This window comes from Eleutherodactylus coqui, chromosome 5 (genome assembly GCF_035609145.1).
Source record: "Eleutherodactylus coqui strain aEleCoq1 chromosome 5, aEleCoq1.hap1, whole genome shotgun sequence".
NCBI classification, from domain to species: domain Eukaryota; kingdom Metazoa; phylum Chordata; class Amphibia; order Anura; family Eleutherodactylidae; genus Eleutherodactylus; species Eleutherodactylus coqui.
Genome location: NC_089841.1, coordinates 93,854,312 through 93,881,351, shown reverse-complemented (window position 1 = coordinate 93,881,351; position 27,040 = coordinate 93,854,312). Strand labels below are relative to the sequence as shown.

The 27,040-nt window shown below is 43.7% G+C and overlaps 1 protein-coding gene across 3 annotated transcripts; it reads left to right on the top strand.

The window, feature by feature from the left end:
* Positions 1 to 570: 570 nt before the first annotated feature.
* Positions 571 to 24,926, top strand: HMGCR (3-hydroxy-3-methylglutaryl-CoA reductase). 3 transcript variants are annotated; one of them, XM_066602884.1, is made up of 20 exons: positions 571 to 670; positions 9,099 to 9,282; positions 9,694 to 9,805; positions 9,895 to 9,982; positions 10,074 to 10,158; positions 10,249 to 10,354; positions 11,140 to 11,246; positions 11,381 to 11,500; positions 11,664 to 11,827; positions 11,966 to 12,204; positions 12,311 to 12,489; positions 13,498 to 13,692; positions 13,832 to 13,990; positions 14,131 to 14,288; positions 15,277 to 15,382; positions 15,473 to 15,643; positions 15,996 to 16,136; positions 16,223 to 16,381; positions 17,256 to 17,410; positions 22,223 to 24,926. In XM_066602884.1, exons 2-20 carry the CDS (start codon positions 9,118 to 9,120, stop codon positions 22,269 to 22,271), a joined length of 2,658 nt encoding a protein of 885 aa, XP_066458981.1. In that variant the 5' UTR covers positions 571 to 670; positions 9,099 to 9,117; the 3' UTR covers positions 22,272 to 24,926. The 3 variants fall into 3 exon arrangements, with proteins under 3 accessions (XP_066458981.1, XP_066458982.1, XP_066458983.1); XM_066602885.1 differs by lacking the exon at positions 571 to 670 and adding an exon at positions 757 to 877; XM_066602886.1 differs by lacking the exon at positions 571 to 670 and adding an exon at positions 806 to 873.
* The last annotated feature ends 2,114 nt before the right edge of the window (positions 24,927 to 27,040 follow it).

Sequence of the window (27,040 nt, the reverse complement as noted above, 5' to 3'; positions counted from 1 at the left end):
TGCGGCGTGTTGCAATGTTTTCCGCAGACTCTATGCATATGGCGGTGTATGTAGCCCCTACTAAACGCTTACAGGCTGAGATAGTGTGTCTATGATCATTATATATATATATATATGGTATAAGTGGCCACCAGATTGTGCCACTGCTTATCTCAGCCATGAAATGAACTATATGGCAACCTGCTGAATCCCGTTTATTAGGGGCCAGCTGCTGGCCTACATATCTATATGGCCATGACCCCTCTGCCCACTATTGTAGATGGAGTATGATGTAAGTGTGCCCGCACAGCTCGTGGCCTGTCTGCAGAGCCGGCTGCACAGCGACGTCCTCATCGCTCACTCCCGGTTCTCCACTATCATTGGTCCACCGTCAGTGAGGAGAGATCGCGCGTTGTGCTCCTCGCCTTACAAAGATGCTCGTTACCACAGCAACAGCAGTGACGAGCTCACTTGCCCGGCGCTCCTACTGGCTGCAGAATCGAACCACTGGCAGACTCGCTCCCTGAAGCCCCGCCCCCCGCTGCTGAGGCTGTGGTCACCTGACTCTGTCGTTCAATCGCTTTGCGGCGGCGGACGGGAGAGCTGCTATCTTTTCAGCGCCGCTTCCTGACAGTCACCATCCACGCCGCCGCCCGCTGTCAGCTGTCAGGACTGATCCACCGGCTTCAAGGTAAGTGTGTATGCCGGGCGGCGATGACTTTGGTGTCGTTCATTTTAATCAGGCTTTGTGTTAGACAGCCGTGATCGTAATTGACAGATGGGTCCTTACAAGCGAGGTTATAACGTGTTCCAGTCAGGAAGTGGTGAGGTCAATGGAAGGTCTGAGCGGAGTGTGATGCATGGTGATCGGTGACTTCTAGGGGAGCCCTCCCTGTGCGTAAGTGTGCTGCCAGATACATCATGTATCTAGTGTGTGTATATAGAAAGTGTGTGTCTGTATATTCCTCTAACTCTGACTTTTTCAATGATGTTCTCCATTGGGGTGTGTTCACACAGACCAGATGCACGGGCGATTTCTGTGCGTTGCGAGATACATAGAAATTGCGCATGAAAAAATGTCATTGTTTTCAATGGATAACTTGTATGAGCGCTGTTTTGAGTGCGCCATTAGGACATGCTGTGATTTTTTTTTTTTTTTTTTTGTGTGTGTTTGCACTATTTTTGAGCGATCCTATTTTGCTATGGCAAAAAAAAAAAATTGTATTGCATTCACATGTAAATGTTCTTTTTTTTTTCTTCATACTGTAGAATCATGCAGTTTTCAGGCAGGTACAGCGAGGCGATGCATTTTTCTTGCAAAGCGCATCACAGTTACAGAAAAAAATCACAAGTTTAAGACTGATATGGGTTCGAGTTTCTGGGACCGATATCGCATTGGCATGTGTAAATATGGCCTAGGGCTGTAGTAACGCAAGCGATTGTGATATCGGTCCAAGAAGCTCGGCTTACTATTGCACTCATAAGTCGTATTTACACGCTATATTACCCCTTGTTTTTACTCGGGTGTCTTGCCTCTCGCACCGATAGGTCCTGCTTCAGTTTTTCTGTCTCGTAGTATTTGGGTATTGCAGTGTGTGGTGTATAGCATAGCACATGAACAGAGCGTCCGTGTGATGCGAGTTGCGTCCCAGAATTTTCTCGGGTGTAACTCTCTATTCGCCGTATAAATACAGCCTTAATCTGGGATTTGAAGCGCATTTTGCAAGAATAACGTATCGCTGACCATGGTTTGTTTTGGGTTTTTTTTTCCCACACCTGAGAAAATCACGTTTTAAAAATAAAATTCGAAAAATTATGGGAGCCCAAAATCACATGTGAGTGCAATGTCATTTTGGGCTCCCATAGGCAATTCATAGGCAAAATGTCAGTTTGTATGCAGCCACCTGCAGAGGCGATGTAAGGATACTTTGCCTCCACCTCCTGCTGTGATGAGCAGATGGCTGCAGTACCAAGTAGTGCGGTGTATTTCAATAGTCTGTATTTGGGAGAAGATGCCACAAATTGGTATGAGTATATGGTAAATGGCTCTGTTCTCTTGCGCCATATTTGTCCATGTCGCTGGATTATGGACATTGCCTAAAAGTAGGTTCACATCATCCGGTTTTCTTTTTGCGCATCCATGGGTTTTCAGTGGTGCTTCTGTTGTGATTAACCCTTTCCAATCCACTGTCTGGCGTCTGAAGACATTAGGATTTAAGGCTGTATAGCTCTGAGGCTAGAAGACGTCCGTCGGGGTTCTCTTACTGTATATCGCCAGCCTCTCTGCTGTCGGGGCCTATCCAACGTGTCACCTCATGCAGTACTGGCTTTAGCCAGCATATAGCGCCGTTGTACAACGGCAGAAAAAGAGTAAGCCCCCTAGGAAAACCAGGATACAAATTGGATTGGAAAGGGTTAAGTGTCCGTCCATCAGAGAAGCTGCCAGCCTCACCGTCTCTCCCTTCTGTGCTGCTGAACAGGATCTATTTTTCTTGTCGGTTCGTTTATTCCTTGCAATGCAAGACTAAAACAATAGAATCTTACCGGATAGACATCCTGCTCTGCCCTCCTGTGTGGCATTCGTTGTTTTTTTTTCTAATGATTAGAAAATGAATACATTTGGCGTTCTTATCACATTTCTGTATGTAGATGCACTTGTACTGTGATTTTTAAATCTGGTAGAGAAGCTAATCAATTTTTGTTTTAACACTTTTTGCTTTCTGATTTTATTCCTTGTCTTTTCTGTTTTTATGTTGTATCGGATCAGTAATGTAGTAACTCCGGCTTCAATATAAACATATTAAATGTTAATGAATGTATAGTACATTCCTGTTTGTTACTAATTATTATACAGAAGTCATGTGTGAAGGAGTCAGACGTTTGGGTTATGTACTTGTAGATTGTGTGGTGTTGTCACGGGTTGGATACATTATAGCAGTACACACGTTTATGCTACAAGTCCTTGTTTGCTACTATTTATTTAATGTAACATAGTTTTGACACAGTGTTACACTGACTGCCATCATGTCCAGGACTAGTGTGACTACTTAGAGGACTAGTTTGGAGGAGAGCCCTGGCGGAGGGTAAGAATGGAGCTGGCCAAACCCATGGGGCTGATAACTAATGTACCTATTAACCTGCCACCTAACGTTATGGGTCACTTGCTGTAAAAGCCTTTATATGGCCACTATGAATTCTACTGTAGCTCCCGGATTAATTCCACTGGTTCCTACATGATGATGTCCATCCTTGTCACTGGTATAACTGTTGTATTATAAGAACTTTACAAGTGTGTACTTGGGGCAAAATCGGACTACGCCGTCTTTAAAGGGGTGTTCCTGGCTTTTACAACTGATTCCCTAGGCTCTGGTTAGGTCATCACTTCAGTAGTTGATCAACAGGGATCCATCACTCGGAATTCCCATCAATCAGCTGATCGCCCGGCCCGCTGTGAGTGCAGCAGAGCCGGACGTCATCATTGGTGGTCAGGGGAGGAAGTGTAAGTGCTGGCTTCATTCCCAGTGAAATCGGTCCAGTGCTGACCATGATGAGGAGGAAGTGTAACAGAAGCGTAGCGCCTCCATTGAAGATGCTGTCACCTTTTGAGATTATAGCAGTCCGGGCAATTAGAGCAAGGGAATAGATCATCAGTTTTAAAATCCCCAAATATCCCTTTAAATGCACCAGATTTATCAAGGTAACTCTGCTGAATGATCAGTCTCTCGAATTTTAACACTGTCTAGTCTAACTTTATACCACTACTAGTCGGTGTAGTTTGCACTAAACATTGGGGCATGTAAGTTACTTGCCTTTTCCTACAAAGCCATGCCTAAAAGTGTCTAAAATGTATCATAAATGAAGTGCAAATTATGATAGCATTTTTTTAGGGGGGGGTGGGGTTGCATTTTGTGACAGAATGCTGTCATATTCTTTAAAGTAAATCTGCCTCTTTTAAGAAGAAGCTGACCGTTTTCTCGCTGTATATTGATGCGTTGTTACACAAGTAACTTCTCCCACTTTTGGCACTTGTTGTATTACAGGCAAAATCTAGATCAGTTACAGAAGGGGATATAAAGGTATATTTTGGCAGTACAACAGGTAGCAGCTTCTTCCGTTAGCTAGTATGTCGGATGGGAAAAGTCCCTCTGTACATGTGACATAACCCACTTATGGCAGAGGTTGTGCCAAAGTCACCGTCAATGCTGCCTAATCACACAGCAGAGCGTGTAAGACTGCTCATCCCACAAGATAACTATCACTCACAGATGTGGCGTTATTCAAGTGACGGAGAATTTGAAAACCTGATCTGATCCCTAATGTAACTTCATATTTCTTACTTTTTCCCCTCCTAACTTTCTAGAGAATTTTCTTCCATGTCATGATGAACAGCCTTCTGTGTTAGGAAGGAATCATTGTTAGAGTACCTTCACACATGGGGGAAATCTGCACCAGTGGTATGGGCTTAGATGTGGATCCACAGGGTAAAATCTCCTCCTGCAAATCTGCATTAAAAACCACATTAAAATCCTCACCAGTGATGCTTTTAATGATGTGAGTTTGATGCAGATTTCCCTTTGCATCATTTCTGCTCCGTGTGACCGTATCCTGAAAGCAGACTGCATCTTCAATGACTTACACTGGATTTCTTTCCAGCAAATTCTGATGTATTGTAAGTTGGCCATAGTCTTTGTGTATATCCGCCAATCATCTGATGTGTATGGGGGCACCTTAACTCCTGATTGCAGGTGCCAGGGGAAATGAGGATCCAGTAGTTGGATTTCAATTGCCCAATCCCTTTGCTCTTGGGAGATAAGCCACTGCTAAAAGTGTCTGGCAGCAGCTTTCTCCTTTCTCTACATTGGGAACATATGCATACTTGGTTAAGTGTATATGGGGTGTCGGGCAGGGGCGTAACTAAGGGCTCAGGGGTAAAAATTCAGCTGGGGCTCACCCCCCCCCCCCCCCCCCTCCATCTGTACCCATACCCAGAGGCATAACTTGAAGATTTGGGGCCCCAATGCAAAATCTGTAACAGGGCCCCCCCCAATTATAACGCTTTATTCATACTACTAGGCTCCCTATATGGAGAAGAGAGGCCTTATCGGCCCTCTAGGGGTCCTGGCCCCGGGTGCAACCGCATCCCCTATAGTTACACCCCTGATGTAAGGTGAGATGGCTATCAGCCAAACGAGCCTTTGGCTGACTGTTGTATATATAAAGTATGGATAGCTTTACACAAGGGCCCCAGAGTATAAAGACCTATGGAGTTTTTTTTAGTGTGCTTCCTCCAGATAATCTAGATTAATGGATGTGTATGTACATCTCAAGGCAAATGTGTATGAAAACACAATGTACAGATGAGGCCTACTGTGTTACGGGGGTAGAGGGATTTAAAGTGCAACTCTGCCTTATCTATGTGGAGAACATCGATCCATAGAGTGACCGAAGGTCGGATGCGACTGAACAGATAATCATCATCAGGTAGTAATGCTAAAGTTGCCCATACACATCCAACAACTGATGAACAGTAGCTCCTCTGATCACTATTGTGTCCAGCTCCCTCATACATATGAAGGTTTGGCTCAGCCAAACATTCACATATTTCCAGAGTTAAGCTGCACTCGGACAACTCTGGCGGCTTATCTCTCAGTAAACAAAAGGATTGGCCTTTGAAATTGAACAATCCTTCTTTCACCAACATAATCTGTTGAGGAAAGTTGATCCACCCCAATATACCCTGGAGAGTCATCCAGCCCCACCGTTACTGGAGTCTCATATGTATGGGGTGCCAAAGTTTAGGAGCTATTAGACTTGATCTCTATGGCCTACAGTGACCGCCCACAGTTTCCCCTTCCAAGGCTGGTGACAATCTATGGTATTTTGGCCTGTGTTTTTGCATCCATAATGCAGAAGTGCGTCCCGACCTGACGGGGTTTCCTGATGACAGTTCCTAAAAGCCTTAGGCCTCATCCACTGCGAAATTCGGGCCTGCACGGATTCTCCATGCAGAATCCCACAGCTGGTCCCTCTTTTCCCGCAGACTTGACACCAGTAAATCAGATATACCTACCTGCCCAGATGCTGTGGATCTGCCCTCTGTCGCGGCCGGATCTTCTTTCTTTGGACCGGCAGCTGTGCTTGGCACGCGGGCAGCGTGCTGCTCGCATGCGTTATGCACAATTTTTTTTTTTCCTTGAATGCCTGCTTTCCCGTCGTCCCACGGCACAACAGAAATACAGCTGCGGGTGTGCCGTGAGACCAGATGGCTCCCATAGGCCTCATGTCCATGGGGAAATTATACTTGGCAAATCCACGCGTGAAAAAAAAATGCAAATCAGCATCCCATAGGAAAGCATTGCTCATCTGCGATTAATTAAATAGCCGTGGATTGTGGTTTAAGTGATTTGCAGATTTCACGCATGTGGGGAAAAAAACGCGACGTGCTTCATTTTAGTGCGGATCGGGTGTGCGGGAGGTCATAGAGCTCATATCTCAATTGATCTCCCGCATAAAAAAAAAAAAAAAAGACAGAGTGTGCCTCCACGGCAGCAATCTGCGCGGGCCTGTTTTTTTCCCCGTGGACATGAGGCCATAGGTTTCAATGGAAGCCGTGGGAGCCACGCACGAAGTGGAGCATGCTTTGGTTGTTTTCCCACATGTGCGATCCGCGTGCCATGGAAATATGACATCCGCATGTATTTAATTATCTGCGGGTGTCCAATGCATCCCTATGGGGACGGATCAAGCATGCGGGACACCCGCGCAGATTTGATAATTCTCATTTGCCCATAGACATTGGGCCTTAGTCCTAGCTGATCATGAGACCTGACAAGTTCCTAAGTGACAGGAATGATAAATAGTCCCCTTCACAGCCGGGTTTTCCTGGGAGAGGATTTTACACCAATGATGCTTCTTAAACCCTTCTGTGACTCCCACATCGACTCCTAGTATGTAATGATTTGTCATACGCTCCCTGACCTCCTGTGTGATAATGGCCCTGGGCCAGCTCCTCTAGATAGTAAGAAGCAGGTCAGAAGCCGTCTTAAGAGACTCTGTGCTGTGAGAATTATAAACTGGTTTGGACATATTATTGATACTGCAGTAGAAGGATGGATTATTCACCAAGCTGGGGCTATTACAAATTGCCCCCTTACTGGGATCCAAAGAAATCAGCTGTTTTTCTTCAGGGAAACCAGGCTGTCAGTAGTCTATTTCCCTGCAGTGCCCCCAGAGGGGAACTTAAGCATTACATAGTGCCCATTCACGCTGCAGACGTTTTGTTCCATCCTCCCTATTTGCATATTTCCCAGAAGAGCATGGATGCCCTTATAAGTCTTCTCTTCTAGGTGCTCTCCATAAGGAGAAACAATATCCTTCCTGACCCTCGTCTACAGGCTTCTTACTAACCGAGTCCGAAACCTACTGCACACTAATGAGGGGCAATCGCCCCTAAACAGCTGTCTCTGTATGGGTTCTGGGTTGGTTGACAGTTCCCAGTCATTGTTATAAGGCTTGTCTAAAGAGTCTGACATTGACTTGTAGGAATGCTGCCTTCCAATAGGTGGCGCTGCAGAGGTATTGTTCCATCTTCCCTAGTGAGGTGTGTGTAATACAAGACCTCCACAGTGAGAGGTGCTCTTGTCTTTGTAACTGTTGGCGCAGCTCCCATGTTTTTTAATGAAAGCTACATTGGTCACTACACAGGGGTTTAAGAGACAGCTTCTGCTCCGCATCCCTGTGTATTGTGGCGCCAACAGCGGGCATCACATCAGCTGATCGGACAGGGGGCAAGCAGTAGACCACAGCCAAACAATTCATGACTTCTCCTGAGAATAGGTTATTGAGGCTGCCTGTCCATGGGCGTTTTTGTATTGTTTCCCCGCGGCGACAATGGGCTTTCCAAATTGGAGAACTGCTTTAATGAGTAGCCTGTGACGTCAGTACTCTTCAGTCCATATGTAACATGCAGAACATTCTTCGCCTCTGGCCAGTGAAAGGAATGCTGATGTAACGTCCATGAGATGACGTGCAAAGAAAGTGAAAATCAAAGAACTGAAAGCAACGGAAAATCCCCCAGTTGTAAACTGAGTAGAAAGCCAGACAATGTCTTATCAACACTTCACTGTTGCTGCCGGACTTTGACATCATGATGGGGTTTTCCCAACTTTAGAGGTGGCATATAGGGTGTGTTAGCACTTCTGATCCAATTCGGGACGTCCAACTAATGAGACCCCCGCGCTCCTCACCTGAATGGAGATGTGTTGTGGGGAAGAATGTCTCAGCCCCTGCAGGTTGCTGGGGTCTCAAAAGTCAGAACCCCAACTTTCATAATGTAATGCCATATCCTAACATGGTAATACAATTAATGGTTACTAGAACATGTTAACTTTTATTTTTTTTTTCATTTAACCCTTCACTTATATATTAAAGTATAACTAAACTTAAAAAAAAAAAAATAATTTCAGTATGTCATAATGACATGTCAGAAGTTTTGATTGGTGGGGGCAGAAGCACTTGGGCGAACCCTATCCCAATTTGGTTGTCATTGCAAGCAGTGTATGGGCTCCATAGACCACCTTTGAAGCCTGTATAGAAACAGGCACGACGCTCAGATATGCCATTCTGCACTTTCGTTTTAACGATCGGTGGGTCCTCAGCAGCTGGACCCCACAGATCAAAACTTCTGACATGTCGCTATGATGAGAAGTTTTTAAAAAGCTTTGTTACCCTTTAAGAATCACGGGGAAGCTGCTACAGGGAAATCAAATTCTTCCTGCCTTTTCTCTGTGGCAGCTTCATTAGTATATCCGACACCTGTATCCTGTTCTCAAGGACGGAGATCGTAGCTATAATATATATTACCCGTATAATTATATGGATAGTAATATGACTAATTAGGAGCTGTGGGTGGTTCATATCAGAGGGCTGGATCCCAGTGATGGGACGTCACATGTCTGGGTGTAGAAATAGGATGTCAGATGGTGTACGCTCACATTCCTGAATATTGCTGTGCAGAGGCGTACATCTCTGTAATTAGATTCTGTGAGTGCAGTAACAGGTTGACGTGTTCATATCTGATCTGAGAAAGTTAAGGAAATAACCCTTTCTCCTTTCCCTAGGTCACCAATAACATTGAAGATGCTGTCCCGATTATTCCGTATGCATGGTCAGTTTGTGGCCTCACATCCATGGGAGGTTATCGTGGGAACGATTACCTTTACCATCTGCATGATGTCCATGAACATGTTCCTAGGGAACGATAAGATCTGCGGCTGGAACTACGAGTGCCCCAAGTTTGAAGAAGTAAGTTTGGATATTTTGTCGCATTGATGTCTCACTGGTTTACGTTACTGCATGGCTGCAACAATCCCAGAAGTCCGGGAAACAAAAAAGTGGCTAGAGATGTACTACTGGTGCCTGACTTGTGCATTATATACTATTAATGCCTATAGAAGTTCTCATTCCTTGGCTCCTGCAGTGGTCTAATTGGCTACTAAAGTCTACTGCCTGCACCTGCATTATTGTCCTTGCTTTGTGTGTGATATGGAAGTAGAAGTACAGTTTTCTAAAGAACTCTAAACTACATTCACGAGTATGTAAAGTTTTAGTTTGTATATATAGATGAGAAGAACAGAACTTACTAATTTTAGCTGCTGTTTGCGCATTTTTATGTTTGCACATATTTAATTTCTGTGTTCTTTTACCACATTACAGGATGTCCTGAGTAGCGACATTATAATATTAACCATCACACGCTGCATTGCCATCATCTACATCTACTTTCAGTTCCAGAACCTCCGGCAGCTCGGATCTAAATACATTTTAGGTAAGTATTTGTGCAGCTGAATCTCCATTCAGTGTCCTTAGGTTGTGTCATTGATCAGCTTCAGTAACATGCCTTTACTCACGGTTTAGGTATTGCCGGCCTCTTTACCATCTTTTCAAGCTTTGTCTTCAGCACAGTGGTCATTAATTTCCTGGATAAAGAATTGACCGGCTTGAAGTGAGTAGAGCACTTGGGTCCGAGTTATGTAGGCTGCACAATTATTGAAGGTGCTATCTGGAAATGTTAACTTTTTTTTCCTCTTTGGCAGTGAGGCTCTTCCATTCTTCCTGCTACTTATTGATCTCTCCAAAGCCAGTGCATTAGCGAAGTTTGCCCTTAGCGCCAACTCCCAGGTGAGCATTATAATTCATGCCTCTAGTCAAACGTTTGGATTCACTATTCTTAAACCGCACCACTTAAACCAAAAATGCTTCCTTTTTCAGGATGAAGTACGAGAGAACATTGCTCGTGGCATGGCCATTCTGGGCCCTACATTCACCTTGGATGCACTTGTTGAATGTCTAGTGATTGGAGTGGGAACAATGTCAGGTTAGTAATCATTTAAGGCTAAGTTCACATCTGCAGCAGAGCGTCTGTTTGCAGATCTGGCAAGGAATCCCAGATGAAAAAGTGCAGCATGCTGCTTTATTTCATCTGGGAAGATTTCTCCCTGCATGTTTGATGCTAAACAGACCCCCATTGCAGTCAACTAGGTCTGTTGGTCACCATCCAGGTCTGACAAATGCCAGCACTCCTGGTTTTCTGTTGAGGATGGAGCCAAACAGCAAAAAAATGGTAGTGTGAGGGAAGCCTTATACGCATGCTACATCTAAACTTGCTGTATAAGGGCCCTTTTACACAGAACGATTATCGTTCAGATTATTAGATTGTGCAAAACTGATTAATCATGCAGTGTAAACACGGTCGACAATTGAACAACTAACATTATTTGACATCTCATCCATATCATGCAGGCATAAAAACCTGATGATCAGCCTGTGTGAACAGGCAATCGTTCCTCTATGAGCGACTGCCTGCTTACTGTGAATAGAGGCGGGGGGGGTTGAAATAGATTTCCGGCACGCTTTGCCTCCATTCAGTGAATGATTATCGCTTGAGTGTGAAGGCACAGGAGCCATAATCTTTGGGATGACTATCTGATGGCTCTTATGCCCTGGACAGCTGTCCTGTGTCAAGGGACCCTAAAGTTTCTTTTGCATTGTACCTTTAAAAGTGCAAACTTTGCATTCTGTACAATATAGAGGCTTGCAACATGTCTTTCCACTGTTCAGCCTGTTTGCTATATTATGTGTGTTGTTTCTCTCTCCATACAGGGGTCCGCCAGTTGGAGATAATGTGTTGTTTCGGCTGCATGTCCCTTGTGGCAAACTATTTTGCCTTCATGACATTCTTCCCAGCCTGCGTGTCATTGGTCTTGGAGGTAGGTGTTTAAAGCTGACATGCCTCATCTAATATCCATACAATGTGGAATTGTCTTAGTTTGTGTAATTGGTATATCTGCAAGCATAAATATGTTATCCTGTTCCAAGAACATTCTTTGATCTTTTTCAACAGCTTTCCAGGGAAAGCCGGGAGGGACGGCCAATCTGGCAGCTTACTAAATTTGCAAACGTATTAGAGGAGGAGGAAGATAACAAACCAAACCCAGTCACACAGAGAGTCAAGATGATTATGGTGAGTGCCCTTGTTTTAAGAGGCAGTCACTTAACAGCTGTTGTGGATGATAGGATATAGCCAACCAGCTAAACCAAGCTTGCATCTTCACTTTTTAGCTATGTCTTTATTTTCACTAAAAGTAGCTTTGTGCAAGTTTCCATGTGTTTTCTTCCTTTTTCAGTCCCTAGGTCTGGTGCTTGTTCATGCTCACAGTCGGTGGATAAATGAACAACCCCCTCAGAACAGCACTTCTCTTTCTGATCACAAGGTTACCATTGGATTAGATGATACATTGCCAAAGAGGATCACGCCCAGCATGCCTCTCTGGCAGTTCTATCTGTCTAGGTGAATGCACTTCTTTTTATTTGTAGAATTGTACACTATAGCAAAAATGTATGTTTTTTTTTTTTTTTCTGAATTTCTTCACCACTAATGTACCTTTCTAGTCTAAGCGTTTGACCATGCTGTATCTGTATTCCACAGGATGATCACCATGGACATCGAACAGGTTATAACACTGGGTCTTGCTCTTCTTCTGGCAATCAAGTACATCTTTTTTGAGCACACAGAGACTGAGTCTACCTTCTCCTTGAAGAATTTCATCACTTCTTCAGTCACTGTGTCGAAGAAGCAAGTGGAGAGTTGTTGCAGAATGGAACCTGTGCCAGAAGAAGCCCCAAAAGACAGTAAAGTAGAAGCTATTTCATCAAAGGAAGAGAAAGGTATCGATTCATTTTTTTTTTTTTTTTTGTTCCCTAAGTAGTAAAAAGTATTTTTGATTTGTTTATTTTTAATGCTATTAAACACCTTCTGTCCTGACTTTTTCAGAAGCAGTTATAAAGCCATTGCCACTTGAACGTAAATACAAGCCCAACTTTTTGCTGGGTGGTTCCTCATCATCATCATCATCGCCTGATACAAGCGAAGAGGAGAGGGAAACAAAGTTTGATATACCAGAGGTGCCTCGACCAATCGATGAATGTGTTCGCATCCTCAAAAACCCAGAAGTAAGCAAATAGGAAGTAATTGCATGAGCCAGAGCATTGCTAATCTAAATCCTACTTTTACTGCCACAGTTTACCATTACATAGCTCTCTCTCAATTAGTGTCACTGGTCGTGATTGGCCAGACAAATCAACTGATTTTTGCTAAATCGGATTGGATCATCCCAACCAAATTTTTAGCAAAGAAATCAATAAAATGGGGGCTTTGTTTTGAGCAAAAAGGCCAGGTGTGTTGGCTTAGCACTTCTGCCTTACAGTGCTGGAGTTTAAGCTTTGACTATATCCTTAATGGGGATTTGAATCTGGGGCCACTGCCACCACCTGGGGTGGCACCTCCTGCTAACCACTGGGCCACTACCACCTCCTCTGCTGTTCAAGGAGGCCATTATTGGAGACCGATTATTATTTTTTTTCTTCTATTAATTTTAATGGAAGTCAGAGTCGGGACTCCAGATTCACAACAATTTTTTTGTTTTTTTTTTCAATCAGGCTGATCTCTCCAGACCCAATTTATTACAATAATCTCTCAAAACTACTCACCGTATGCTAGGTATAACTGGAGTGTAAGAGATTTTAGAACTCTTGTCTTACTAGATATTTTATTTAGCTTTCCGCAATTGAAGATTTAAAGATGTATTCATAGATGTTTGGCTCTCCACAGCCCACTTTATGACCAGCACTACCTATGTCTTCATACCATGTAGATAATGATAACATTGATTCGGTGTATTATGGTATAGAGGCGTAATGTTGGTGTCAGGTATAAAGTGGATGTGTCTGACTTAAACAGGTTCTCGGCTTCCAGGTAATCCCTTCTTAAAATCCCTATTAAGACATGCTTACTAATGAGGAGGTGCAGGCATGAACATCTCTGCAGATTAGTTCAATTGAGGCCAAGCTTCACAAATGCATGCACCAAATCGGAGGAGGTATACAGTATATTATATCTTGAAAAGAGGAAATAAAATAACTTAACAGAATTCATAGACTTTTTTTTGTTTCCTTTTGTAGCAAGGTGCCCAGTACTTGAGTGATGCAGAAGTGATCAAGTTGGTGAATGCTAAACACATCGCACCTTATAAGCTGGAGTCCATAATGGAGTCTCCTGAGAGAGGAGTTGCTATTCGCAGGAATATGCTGGCCCACAAGCTGCATCAGTCATCAGCCCTTCTGAATTTGCCTTACAAAAACTACAACTACTCCTTAGTAAGTCATAATATTGATTAAATATTGTTTTGGGGTCTATGTCCCTGCTTCTCCGTGGACCATTCACATATTTCGCACTTGTTAGTATTTACACATCGTAATTCATGAATTCATTGTAGGTCTTGGATTTCTTTTTCAGGTAATGGGTACATGTTGTGAGAATGTAATAGGATATATGCCAATTCCTGTTGGTGTAGCTGGTCCTCTCATACTGGATAATAAAGAATACCAGGTTCCAATGGCTACAACTGAAGGTTGCCTCGTGGCTAGCACCAACCGAGGCTGCAGAGCCATAATGGTGAGTTTTATATACAGAATTATTCTTTTTACGGTTTCTTCAGCAAGTCATTTGCAGCGTTTTCACAGATTATTGACTAGTATGGAGGCTGCATAGAAGCTTGTGACCAATACTGAGCTTGTGTTGTCTTTTTGCCCTAGCTGGGTGGAGGTGCACACAGCCGTATCCTTGCTGATGGCATGACCCGTGGACCAGTTGTCAGGTTGCCTTCTGCTTGCGAGGCTGCTGAAGTTAAGACCTGGATTGACAGTCCTGAAGGTTTTAAAGCTATAAAAGATGCCTTTGATGGCACAAGCGGGTAAATATATCATGTATTTTATGGAAACCTACATTCTTAAATTTAAAAAATGCAAGCGGAGGTTGCTAAAACTAGCACTAAACAGCGAGGCAGATTCTACGGATTGCACCATCCCTCTGTAAATTAGTGTATTATATTGGTGTACATTCATTGTTGTAACCAACGGAGCAAATCCACATGCAGATCTATAGAATCATGAAAGATACAATCGCACATACTTCTAAAGATTTTTGCAGTAAGCATTGGTAAAACTACACGAACTTTAGCTCTTGGTTATCACAAATTTTTCTTAGACCGTTCACCCCCCCCTCCCCCCCCTATGACTTGACTATGCACAGGATACGGTGATAAATATCTGATCATTGGGGCCCCAATCGATCACTGAGGCCCCCATTCCTCCTCGCTGCACAACCGCAGTAAAGAGATGCTTGAATTTATTGGCGATTGAACATGTGCCATTCTGATGGTCTGCTGTCAGTCCCATAGACTTTAAATAGGCCAGAACTGCTGTTCTGTGTGAATGAAATACCAAGAAGGTTCTGCCAGCATGCAGTGATTGTAGACTATTGCTGATCTTGATTAAACATGGCTGGCCTCATCGATTTGTGACTTGCTGTCAGCTTACCAACGCCCACAACACAATTCTTAGTTCTGCTACTGTATTTGTCATGAGCTTGGTTCTGGTGCTTTACTTATGCACAGAGCTCTTCTGGTGCTACGTTTTGCACAAGCAGAATACAGACAGACTGATTATTTATTTTTTTATTCCTATGACTGACACACCTAAAAAAAAATTGCACACAGGGTGCCATCTAACCTAAGACTGGCACTGTAGATAAAGCTGTAGCTTTTAAGCTGGCAGTACATGGTAATCTCACTATTTGGCTCAGGCTTCTCTGAATAGTCCTATTCCTAGTGACTGCACTATCTGCTACTTTGTTTGTGTCTGGAACCATTGCCTTATTTTCTTGGCCTTCTTTACTGCTAGGTATGCTCGTCTTGGGAGACTGCAGACCAGTGTTGCCGGAAGAAACCTTTATATTCGCTTCCAGAGCAAAACAGGAGATGCAATGGGAATGAATATGATATCAAAGGTAAATGATCTAATTAACACATAAGACTTGTGAAGTTTTGACACGTCTCATTTTCCGAATATAATTCCCATTTTGATCTAATTGGTACAGGGCACGGAGAAGGCTCTTTCCAGACTCCAGGAAGAATTTCCTGAGCTCCACGTCATCGCCATTAGCGGTAACTACTGCACAGACAAGAAGCCAGCTGCAATCAACTGGATCGAGGGCAGAGGAAAATCTGTCGTCTGTGAAGCTACCATACCAGCAAATGTGGTAAAAGAGGTAAAATTTAAATTAAACCATTTCCTAATGTGCAGCATTATTGTCTGCATTTTAAAATCCTTGTTCGTTGATGAAGACGATGGGGTCTGTAGATGTTTCATCCTGGCATTCATTTTGGAATGTATACGCCCAGAAGCAATTTAAAGTTGTTTTTTTTTGAGTGGTTAAAATGGTTGTACAGGATTTGCAAAAGGTTTTGGCATGACTGATTGAGCTGCCATACCAGACACAACCTGCATACAAGAGTGGCGCTGTTTCTGGGGGGGAATAGACCTTTTTCTTTCCGATCATGTACACCTACTGTCTTGTCTTGTGTGGGTTTGGTGTCTAACACTATTGTTTGCCTCTGCAGGTACTAAAGACATCTACAGCTGCAATGGTTGAAGTAAACATTAGCAAGAACTTGGTTGGCTCTGCAATGGCTGGCAGTATCGGAGGTTGCAACGCACATGCGGCCAATATTGTAACCGCGATTTACATTGCCTGCGGACAGGTCAGATGATAGAAAAGTTTACAAAACACATGCTCCACCGATGATGTCATTTCTATAGTATAACGCTTTTCACTCTCTTCCTACAGGATGCTGCGCAAAATGTTGGAAGTTCAAACTGCATCACCCTGATGGAGGCTGCAGGTCCTACAAATGACGACTTGTACATCAGCTGCACAATGCCTTCTATAGAGATCGGTACTGTGGGAGGAGGCACCAACCTGGCCCCGCAACAGGCTTGCCTAAAAGTACGTATATTAAAATATCCTCTTACAATTGTATTAACTGCAGCTCACCCCATTATTAATTATAACATTATAATCTATATAGTTATCCTACCCGGTTTTAATTGTGAGGTACTAAATTTATTGTTTAAAGCCACCCTTCAATCCAAAGACAAAGTTTGTCAAGGAACTGGAGGCATATTATCTGCTGCTGTCCTGTTTCCAGTTCTGCTACCAGTCTGCCTGATCCTGGGGACCCTCTTCACATGGCCAGCTTAGCCACTGAGATTCATAGTCTACACGATGCACACTGAGCATTGGTGGTACATCGATGTCTAAGACACTGGCCAGTACTGCTTGCGTGAACAGTACTGGCTAATCAAGAAGCAGCGTGCAGTGTCCTCAGTACATGGTGTGCATCAAGTAGTGTTGGGCATAAGAAGAGGCGACCTAGGGAAAGCACCAGGTAATAAAGCCCAGCACTCCAGTCCCTAGACAAATTATCATAGAATGGTAGAGTTGGAAGGGACTCCCAGGGTCATCGGGTCCAACCCCCTGCTCAGTGCAGGATTCACTAACTCATCCCAGACAGATGTCTGTCTAGTCGTTGTTTGAACACTTCCAATGAAGGAATTCTGTCCTGAGACCAGAAGCTACTTTAATGTGAGTTTGAGCTATGTCATGATTATAATTTTGTAAATCTTCCACACTTCTGCATAAAGCACATATTCTATATAGATTGTTATGACCATGATGGAGTAGAATTTATGTAACCTCTGTTAAGGGATAGTAGAAACCAACATTGAGGGAATATGTCTGTCGTCATACTCCTGAGAAGAAGAGATACTATCATGGTAGCTATAACTATATTCATGAATATTCCCTTTTCTATGTACAGATGCTAGGAGTCCAAGGTGCCAGCACTGAATGCCCTGGCAAAAATGCCTGTCAGCTTGCACAGATAGTTTGTGGAACAGTAATGGCTGGAGAGCTTTCCCTTATGGCTGCCTTGGCCGCTGGCCATCTAGTCAGGAGTCACATGGTGCACAACAGGTACTACAGCATGTGAAACTTTTATTTTTTTCCATTAAAGTCTGAAATGAAATATGCGAATTTGCACACAAATGATCTTTAGGGCATTTTTAAAATACATCTGTCACTTCAGAGAGACATATCAACAGTTTAGAGACCCCTGCTGATTCCTGAAATGAAGGTGCTGTGGTGCTCATATGAGTGCTGTGCCCCTTCGGCTGTCTTTGTTGCCAATCAGCTGACCTTCAACAGCTGAAGGTGGACATGTAGATTTCTATAGACCTCTTCAGCTGCTGGGAGCAGCCAGCAACTAAGACAGTTGAAGGAGCACAGCATTCAAGTGAGCGCTGAAATGAAGGGGCTGCAGCGATCAGCAAGAGTCTGAGCCCACAGACCCCACTGATCAAAATATCTTGCTCTGACATGTCAGTAGTATTTAAAAAGTGAAGTTACTTTTTAACCTACCTTATTTCCACCACTATTGGTATATAATCGTTGGATATAACTACACTGTCGGGAGGGGAAAAAAATCCAGCCCCCAGAAGAAGTTGTCATTTTGCTGCAAAATTCTACATAAAGTTACATCTCAGGCAGATATGCAAATGATTAGAGTTGTGGTGATTAGATGAACAGTCTTGTCACCTGAGGCCCTAATAGTGGTTCCCCCTTCAGCCTATAAAAAGGCTCTCGGAGGCTCCTTGTGTGTAGTGGCCTTTTTTTCTTCACTTGCGTAGAGCTTGTTGACCACTAGATGCCTCTACGATGCAACTGAAGAGATTTTGCCCAATTAGAAGTTTGAGAGGGGAGCATTGTTAGAATTCAAGCAGCTGGATGGTCGTATCGACAAATTTCCCACCATCTGGGCCGTTCTGACCAAACTGTTAGGAGGTGTTGGGACCAGTGGATATGTGAGGGCACAGATACAAGGTGATGGGGTTAAGACTCCCACGATAGACCACCAGTAGAGAGAATTGTCTGACAAGCATGAGCAGCAACAACTATTCCATTGTCCGCCACCCAGAGACAGGTGGTGCCATCGTTACAGGCCCCTACGTCTGTTGGAAACATTTCCAGGTGCTGTACTGAAGGACACTTGTTCTCACGGTGCCCATTACATGGACTACCTTTGACACCCAACCACGGTCACCTCAGTTTACAGTTGTGTCATGAGCAACAAAACTGGATGCTACAGAGTGGAGCCGGGTTGTCTTCAGTGACTAATCCAGGTTTAGTTTGGGCACTGATAACAGCCATCTTCGTGTCAGGAGACCTAGGGCTGAGTGCCCCAATCCTGTCTTTGTTGTGGAGTTGCACACTGCCCCAACTGCTGGTGTGATGGTCTGGGGGGGGGGGGGGGGGGGCTATTGCATATGAAAGTCTGTCCCCGCTAGTATTGGTACGAGGGACAATGACAGCTCAGCAATATGTTCAGGACATCCTGCAGCCACATGTGTTCCGCTCATGGCGGCTTTCAAGAGGCATTTTCTAGCAGGATAATACACAGCTGCACACAGCACAGGTGTCACAGGAATGTCTCCACAACATGGTCACACTTCAGGGGTCTGCCCAGTCACCAGATGTATTGCCAATAGAACATGTATAAGACAATCTGCGATGCCAACTTCGACAGCCTGAGAGTTTGCATGATCTAGAAACTGTTGGACTATATACAGGATACCATAGGGGCACCTGTATACATCCATGCCCCCCGTATCACATCTTGTATTCAAGCTAGAAGTGATACAACAGGATACTAGAGCTTCCATGCCCGCCCGTATCACATGTTGTATCCAAACTAGAGGCAGTACAACAGGGTCCTAGAGCCTCCATGCTTGCCTGTATCACATCTTGTACCCAAGCTACAGGCTGTACAACAGGGTTCTAGAGCCTCCATGCCTGCCCGTATCACATCTTGTATCCAAGCTAGAGGTGGTACAACAGGATACTAGAGCTTCCATGCCCGCCTGTATCACATCTTGTATCCAAGCTAGAGGCAGTACAACAGGGTGCTAGAGGCAGTACAACAGGGTACTAGAGCCTCCATGCCCACCCGTATCACATCTTGTATCCAAGCTAGAGGTGGTACAACAGGGTACTAGAGCCTCCATGCCCGCCCGTATCACATCTTGTATCCAAGCTAGAGGCGGTACAACAGGATACTAGAGCCTCCATGCCCGCCCATATCACATCTTGTAGCCAAGCTAGGGGCCGTACCACAGGGTACTAGAGCCTCTATGCCCACCCGTATCACATCTTGTATCCAAGCTAGAGCCGGTACCACGGGGTACTAGAGCTTCCATGCCCGCCCGTGTCACATCTTGTATTTAAGGTAGAGGCGGTACAACAGGGTACTAGAGCCTCCCTTCAAGTGTTCAGTTTTCCACTATACATTCTCCTTTTGCTCTAATTGTAATTATATACAGTGGGGGGGAAAGTATTTAGTCAGATACTAATTGTACAAGTTCTCCCACTTAAAAAGATGAGAGGCCTGTAATTAACATCATAGGTAGACCTCAACTATGAGAGACAACATGAGAAAAAACATCCAGAAAATCACATTGTTTGATATTTAACGAATTTATTTGCAAATTATTGTGGAAAATAAGTATTTGGTCATCTACCAACAACAAGATTTCTGGGTCTCACAGACCTGTAACTTCTTCTTTAAGAGGTTCCTCTGTCCTCCACTCATTACCTGTAGTAATGGCACCTGTGTGAACTTATCAGTATAAAAGACACCTGTCCACAACCTCAAGCAGTCACACTCCAAACTCCACTATGGTGAAGACTAGAGATGAGCGAGCATACTCGGTAAGGCGATATACCCAAGAGAGCGTCGCCTTTTTCAAGTACCTGCTGGCTCGTCCCTGAAGATTCGCGGGGGTCTGGGGCAGCGTGGGGGAGAGTGGGAGAGATCCCTTTCTCTCTCTCCCAATCCCCTCTACAACCCCGCGCCCCTCCCCCAGCAGGCCCTCGAAAAAGGTACTCGCTCATCTTTAGTGAAGACCAAAGAGCTGTTGAAGGACACCAGGAACAAAAGTGTAGCCCTGCACCAGACTGGGAAGACTGAAACTGCAATAGGCAAGCAGCTTGGTGTGAAGAAATCAACTGTGGGAGCAATAATTAGAAAATGGAAGAGATACAAGACCACTGATAATCTCCCTCGATCTGGGGCTCCACGCAAGACCTCACCCCGCGGGGTCAAAATGATCACAAGAACGGTGAGCAAAAATCCCAGAACCACACGGGGGAACCTAGTGAATGACCTGCAGAGAGCTAGGACCAACGTAACAAAGGCTACCATCAGTAACACACTACGCCACCAGGGACTCAGATCCTGCAGTGCCAGATGTGTCCCTCTGCTTAATCCAGTACATGTCCGGGGCCGACTGAAGTTTGCTAGAGAGCATTTGGATGATCCAGAAGAGTATTGGGAGAATGTCATATGGTCAGATGAAACCAAAGTAGAACTGTTAGGCAGAAACACAACCCGTCGTGTTTGGAGGAAAAAGAATGCCGAGTTGCATCCGAAGATCACCATACCTACTGTCAACATCATGCTTTGGGGCTGTTTCTCTGCAAAGGGACCAAGACAACTGATCCGTATACATGAAAGAATGAATGGTGCCATGTATCGTGAGATTTTGAGTGCAAACCTCCTTCCATCAGCAAGTGCACTGAAGATGAAACATGGTTGGGTCTTTCAGCATGACAATGATTCTAAGCACACTGCCAGGGCAATGAAGGAGTGGCTTCGTAAGAAGCATTTTAAGGTCCTGGAGTGCCCTAGCCAGTCTCCAGATCTCAACCTTATAGAAAACCTTTGGAGGGAGTTGAAAGTCCGTGTTGCCCAGCGACAGCCCCAAAAACATCACTGTTCTTGAGGAGATCTGCATGGAGGAATGGGCCAACATACCAGCAACAGTGTGTGCCAACCTTGTGAGGACTTACAGAAAACGTTTGACCTCTGTCATTGCCAATAAAGGATATATAACAAGTAGTGAGATGAACTTTTGCTATTGACCAAATACTTATTTTCCACCATAATTTGCAAATAAATTCGTTAAAAATCAGACAATGTGATTTTCTGGATGTGTTTTCTCATGTCGTCTCTCATAGTTGAGGTCTACCTATGATGTCAATTACAGGGCTCTCATCTTTTTAAGTGGGAGAACTTGTACAATTGGTATCTGACTAAATACTTTTTTTCCCCACTGTACTTATATGAACATTACAATCACACAGAAAGTTTCAGCTTCTTCTAGATGAGGGTTTTTTTGCAATCTGTGTATAAGAAGCCAAAATTCAAGAATATAGAGAAACCTAAACCCTGTCCCCATCTTTGATGTTGACAAATTCAACAAAAAACCTTTTTAACCATTTATATAGAAAGCTGCATTTATGATGGCACAACCCCTTTAATGTACACATGTGGTAACTTGCACAACCCCTCTTAGAATGTGGGCCCTGTGGGGAACAGCTGATCACCCCAAGTCGCAGACCCTGCACCCCAGCCACCAACTGTATTTGGTGGGGAAAGCTACCGTTAGCCACACATTTTTCCTGCAGGGGAAATATAGTATTACAGAATAGTCACGCTTATGTGCATGGTCTGCCACAATAAATACCACTCCTACTGAGTGGCTTGCCATTCTGGATCATAGAGTGGGGATAGTCATTGTTCTTGGCACAATCCCTTTTAAGTACCACCCAATTGACCTACAAATTTAAACATGCAAAGTGTGATGTATGAGCCCAAAATGTAAGTCAGCGCATAGCCAGTATTGTTTTCAGATCCACATGCCATGATGGCCTTTTTTTTTTCTCTTGTAGGTCCAAAATTAACCTTCAAGATCTGCCAGGCTCAAAGAAAGCTGCATAAACCTTAACCAAGTGCAGTCATTTCACTTGGATGTTGGAAAGGACCATAGCCGAAATGGAAGGAGCAGAATATTAAATGGAAACCTTCTGGAAAGTAAAAGTCCTTCCTCACCGGTGGAAACAAAGATGTCTGGGCTACATGAGAAGATGACTTGGCCCCCTTCACACGAGTGTTTGCGTATTTATGTGCGCCGGAGTGCTGTATATTTTCGGAATGAATGTTGCTTTTTTGCACGTGCGTTTTACTGTACTTTTTCTGTATGTGCATTTGCGCAGCAAACAGACGCACCAACTGAAATAGCTAATTATCCTGAGTTCCAGATGTTTTTTCCTGCGCAATTACGCAGTGTTTCACGCATATAGCGTATTTTGCGCTAATTTGCACCTTCAGATTGGCTTCTATGGGGGATGTTTAGTGCGCAGCAAAGTAGAACCTGCTGCAGCTTTCTTTCTTTTTCTATTTGTTCGTGTGACTGTAATGTGCAGGAAAAATACATGCATGTGAACGAACCCATTGAAATCAATGGATTTTTCTCTATGTATTGCGTGCGAATTTTGCGTGTGCAAATATGCCCGTGTGAACAGGGCCTTAAGCCAGCCTCAACCTGTGTTAACTGAAGGTCTATGTGCCTCACGTCCGGTTTATTTAAGTCTTAAAGGGTCCAGTTATCACTGTTCACCTATGTGTTTACTTCTGAGGCAAAAGCCAAATCAACGGAGAGCTCAGATCTTTCGGTTTGCTTTTTTTCACGCTGTTCGCGATGAACCTTTTATTAACTTTAAAGATACTTTTGCCGTTCTGTTCAAAGAATGTCTATTTTTATTTAATCATACTGATGTCTGTAATATATATATATATGTCGATTTTTAGTTAAAGAGAAAAAAATGACAAAATAATTTATTTCTGAATGGCCTAGCTTTAGTTGCGTTATTTTTTAATTTATTTTTTTAAAGATTATGGCAAGTAAGATTAAGTTTACACTAATTAAATGCGCCCCGTGACCTGCCATTGATGTCAAAATTTGGCGAGTCTGGCTGTCTTGAATTTGTATTTATCCAGCTGTTGTGGAACTAGAACTACCAGCATGCCCTGAAAGCTGCAGCCGATAGTTCCACAGCAACTGGAGATACACAGGTTGGAGACCAGTCATCTACACTAGGCCTCATTAATGTACAGAGGGACTTGATTGCTGCATGTATTTAGAAAAGTCACTTTGCTTTATAATCCAAATAAGCACAGAATTTGTAAGTTGTCAAAACCATAAATATAACTTTTCACGTGTCGGCAGATGTGTTTTAAGTTTTCTTAGCAAAGGCACTAGCATCATAATTTCACATAACAGTTACATTTTTTTTAATTCCTTCTATTTTGAGCAAGAAAAATGAAAAAAGCACTTACAGAATGGGAGGAATTGGGCTAAGCAGCAGCACCTGTGAAAAAGACTTGGGTATACTAATAGATCACAGACTGCACATGAGTCAACAATATGATGCAACAGCCAAAAAGGCAAACACAGTTCTGGGATGTATTAAGAGAAGCATAGAGTTTAGATCACGTGAGGTAATTATCCCCCTCTACTCTTCCTTAGTCAGACCTCATCTGGAATACTGTGTCCAGTTCTGGGCACCCCACTTTAAAAAAGACAGACAAACTGTAGCAAGTTCAGAGAAGAGTTACCAAGATCGTGAGCGGTCTGCAAATCAAGTCCTATGAGGGACGGTTAAAGGATCTGGGAATGTTTAGCTTGCAAAAAAGAAGGCTGAGAGGAGACTTAATAGCTGTCTACAAATATCTGAGGGGCTGTCACACTGCAGAGGGATCAGCCCTATTCTCATTTGCACAAGGAAAGACTAGAAGCAATGGGATGAAACAAAGGAAAGAGACAGATTAGATATTAGAAAAAACTTTCTGACAATGAGGGTGATCAATGAGTGGAACAGGTTACCACGGGAGGTGGTCAGTTCTCCTTCAGTGGAAGGCTTCAAACAGGTTGGGCAGACATCTGTCTGGGATGATAGTAAATCTGCACTGAGCAGGCGGTTGGACCCGATAACCCTGGAGGTCCCTTCCAACTCTACTATTCTATGATTTGTTTAAAAAAAAACACCACCAAAATCTAGAACTTAACACAAGTGAGTTTGGAATGTGACTTTTCTCGTATTGGCAGCCAAATTTTTCTTGGTGGTCTGTCACTCCCTCATTCAGAATAACCACAAGCATCTGTTGCCATGCCTGGTGCAATGACGAAGCCTGTGTATCACGCACAGATTTGGCCGAGGTAGAACTGAGTACAGTTTTATACAGCCTTTTGAAAGCACTTAAGTTGTAGATTTATGCACTTTTTATGTTTGTTTTTATAATTTTTTTGTGTACATCATTACCTGTCTGTATAATACACTACCTGGCATAATCGTCAGAGGCATTTCATTTTTTTCTGTGGTGTACGAACTGCCTGGAAACAATTGTTGTTGGTTCCTGTGTCGTCCTCTTTCCGTGCCAGTGATGAGGACCTCGTCGTGAATAAAGCATGTGTTTCCATTTGTTTCCCAATCTGATATTTCTTGGAACATGAACTGAAGGGTCAGAATTTTTCTTGTGTATATAAAATTCTAAGCTATATTTAAGATACTGGAATAAATGTAATTATTTTTCTAACTTTTGTTGTTTTGCCTTGGTGCTTGTCTTATTTCACCCAAACTGATGTGAATCTGTGGATAACAGTGAAGAAACGATTCCCAAAGTGTTTATACACATCGGAGATGCAAACCATCTAGAACTACAAATAAGTTAAAGAGGGACCCCTCATGTCAATGGGGTCAGCTACTTAGCTTTGCAGCTGCGACCCTGCTGCCTCCAACAATGTCTCTCTTCCCTCTACTCCCTCCTATTTCCCTGTGAAGGCTTTTTCGTTACACCCATGACAGCACCTCTCAACCAGACAGGAAACGGGGACCTCCCAGATTGCTTTAAAGACAAGAACACTCTCCTCATTCTGAGTTCCTGTTTCCTGCCTATGGGACAGCTAGTTTTCACTTGGATGTCTCCAGAGAACAAGTTTCCCAGGACTCTTGGGTTCTTCCGACGAGGCAGGACATTCTCCATCAAGGCCCTGTATTTCACCTGGAAATAAAACCCCTACACCCGACTGCTAAAGTTTTGGAAAAACAGGTCTTAAGAAAGCTTTCTACTAGAGATTTGAGTAGAAATTACTTTATTCTGATAGAACTGAGGTGACCTCTAAGATTAAAGGGGTTGTCTCGTGAAATCAAGTGGGGTTATACACTTCTGTATGGCCATATTAATGCACTTTGTAATGTACATCGTGCATTAATTATGAGCCATACAGAAGTTATTCACTTACCTGCTCCGTTGCTAGCGTCCCTGTCACCATGGATCCGTCTAAATTCGCTGTCTTCTGGCGTTTTTAGACGCGCTTGCGCAGTCCGGTATTCTCCCTGGTGAATGGGGCCGCTCGTGCCGGAGAGCTGGTCCTCGTAGCGCCACGTGTGCCGATTCCAGCCAATCAGGAGGCTGGAATCGGCAATGGACCGCACAGAGCCCACGGTGCACCATGGGAGAAGACCCGCGGTGCATTGTGGGTGAAGATCCCGGTGGCCATCTTGGTAAAGGAAGAAAGAAGTCGCCGCAGCGTGGGGATTCGGGTAAGTAATAAACTTTTTTTTTTTTTAAACCCATCCCTTGGGTTTGTCTCGTGCCGAACGGGGGTCTATTGAATTTAAAAAAAAACCCGTTTCGGCGTGAGACAACCCCTTTAAGCTTAGAATTTGGAAAGCCTACTTTAAGGCCTGTTTTAGACAGGCTATAAAATCTAACTACAAAGGCATCGCTACAGAACGCATGTGTGTGAAGTCAATGGGTTCTTTCACATGAGATTTTTGTAGCCTGAAAGAACTCATTGGAAACCATGGGCTTCACATACATGCGTTTTGTAGCCCGTGTGAAAGTGGCCTTATTTTAATGATAATGAGGTGGATGTAGCTAAAGGTCCCATTTAAGGCCCATTTAGACAACGATTATCGCTCAAAATTCTCTCAAAAACCGTCTTTTGAGCGATAATCGTGTCTAACTGCACTGACATCATGCCGTTTTCGTTAAGCGGCCGCTGATCATTGTCTTTTAGCATGCTGAAGGATCAGCGATCAGGAATTCACACCGGGATACAGCTGATACTATTGTTTTCAGCTGTATCCCGTCACTGAAGACACTCTGCACAGAGCGCACAGCTGTGTTCTGCATATCCTGCTTGGAGCGCTCGGCTGTTTAACAGCTGGGTGCTCCAAGCAGAGAACAGCTGGATGCAGAAGACAAAGCGGCTCCACTTGTCTTCTGCATCCTCCACTCGGAGCGCAAAGTGATCGCTCAACGTTTGACTGATCACCTTGCGCTGTAAAGACACACAACAATTATCGCTCAAAATACATCTTTTGAGTGATAATTGTGTCCAAACCAGGCTTTACTCTAGTATCTTAACCCTTTATCAAAACCCATCTCAAGACCTTGTAGGACCTAATACTATTCAAGTACAAGTGTCGGCGCTCTCTTTTGATATTAAAATATTTGAACATTCTTTTGATCAGAAGATTCATCAAGGCTGTTCGTAGATTACATCCAGCTATTAGATCTAGCTCCCCTCCATGGGATTTAAACTGGGTATTATCCCATCGGCAAAGAGTCCAATGAATATTTTTTTTATCTTCATAAAATGGCCAATCTGATAGCGGTTACGTCTGTTAGGAGAGATCACAGCG

What these genes read in the sequence shown, in the direction of transcription:
- HMGCR (XM_066602884.1), top strand. Translation starts at nt 9,118, where the DNA reads ATGCTGTCCCGATTATTCCGTATGCATGGTCAGTTTGTGGCCTCACAT. An exon ending in GCGTGTCATTGGTCTTGGAG is followed by an intron (nt 11,247 to 11,380) that starts GTAGGTGTTTAA and finishes CTTTTTCAACAG; the next exon opens with CTTTCCAGGGAAAGCCGGGA. An exon ending in TTCATCAAAGGAAGAGAAAG is followed by an intron (nt 12,205 to 12,310) that starts GTATCGATTCAT and finishes TGACTTTTTCAG; the next exon opens with AAGCAGTTATAAAGCCATTG.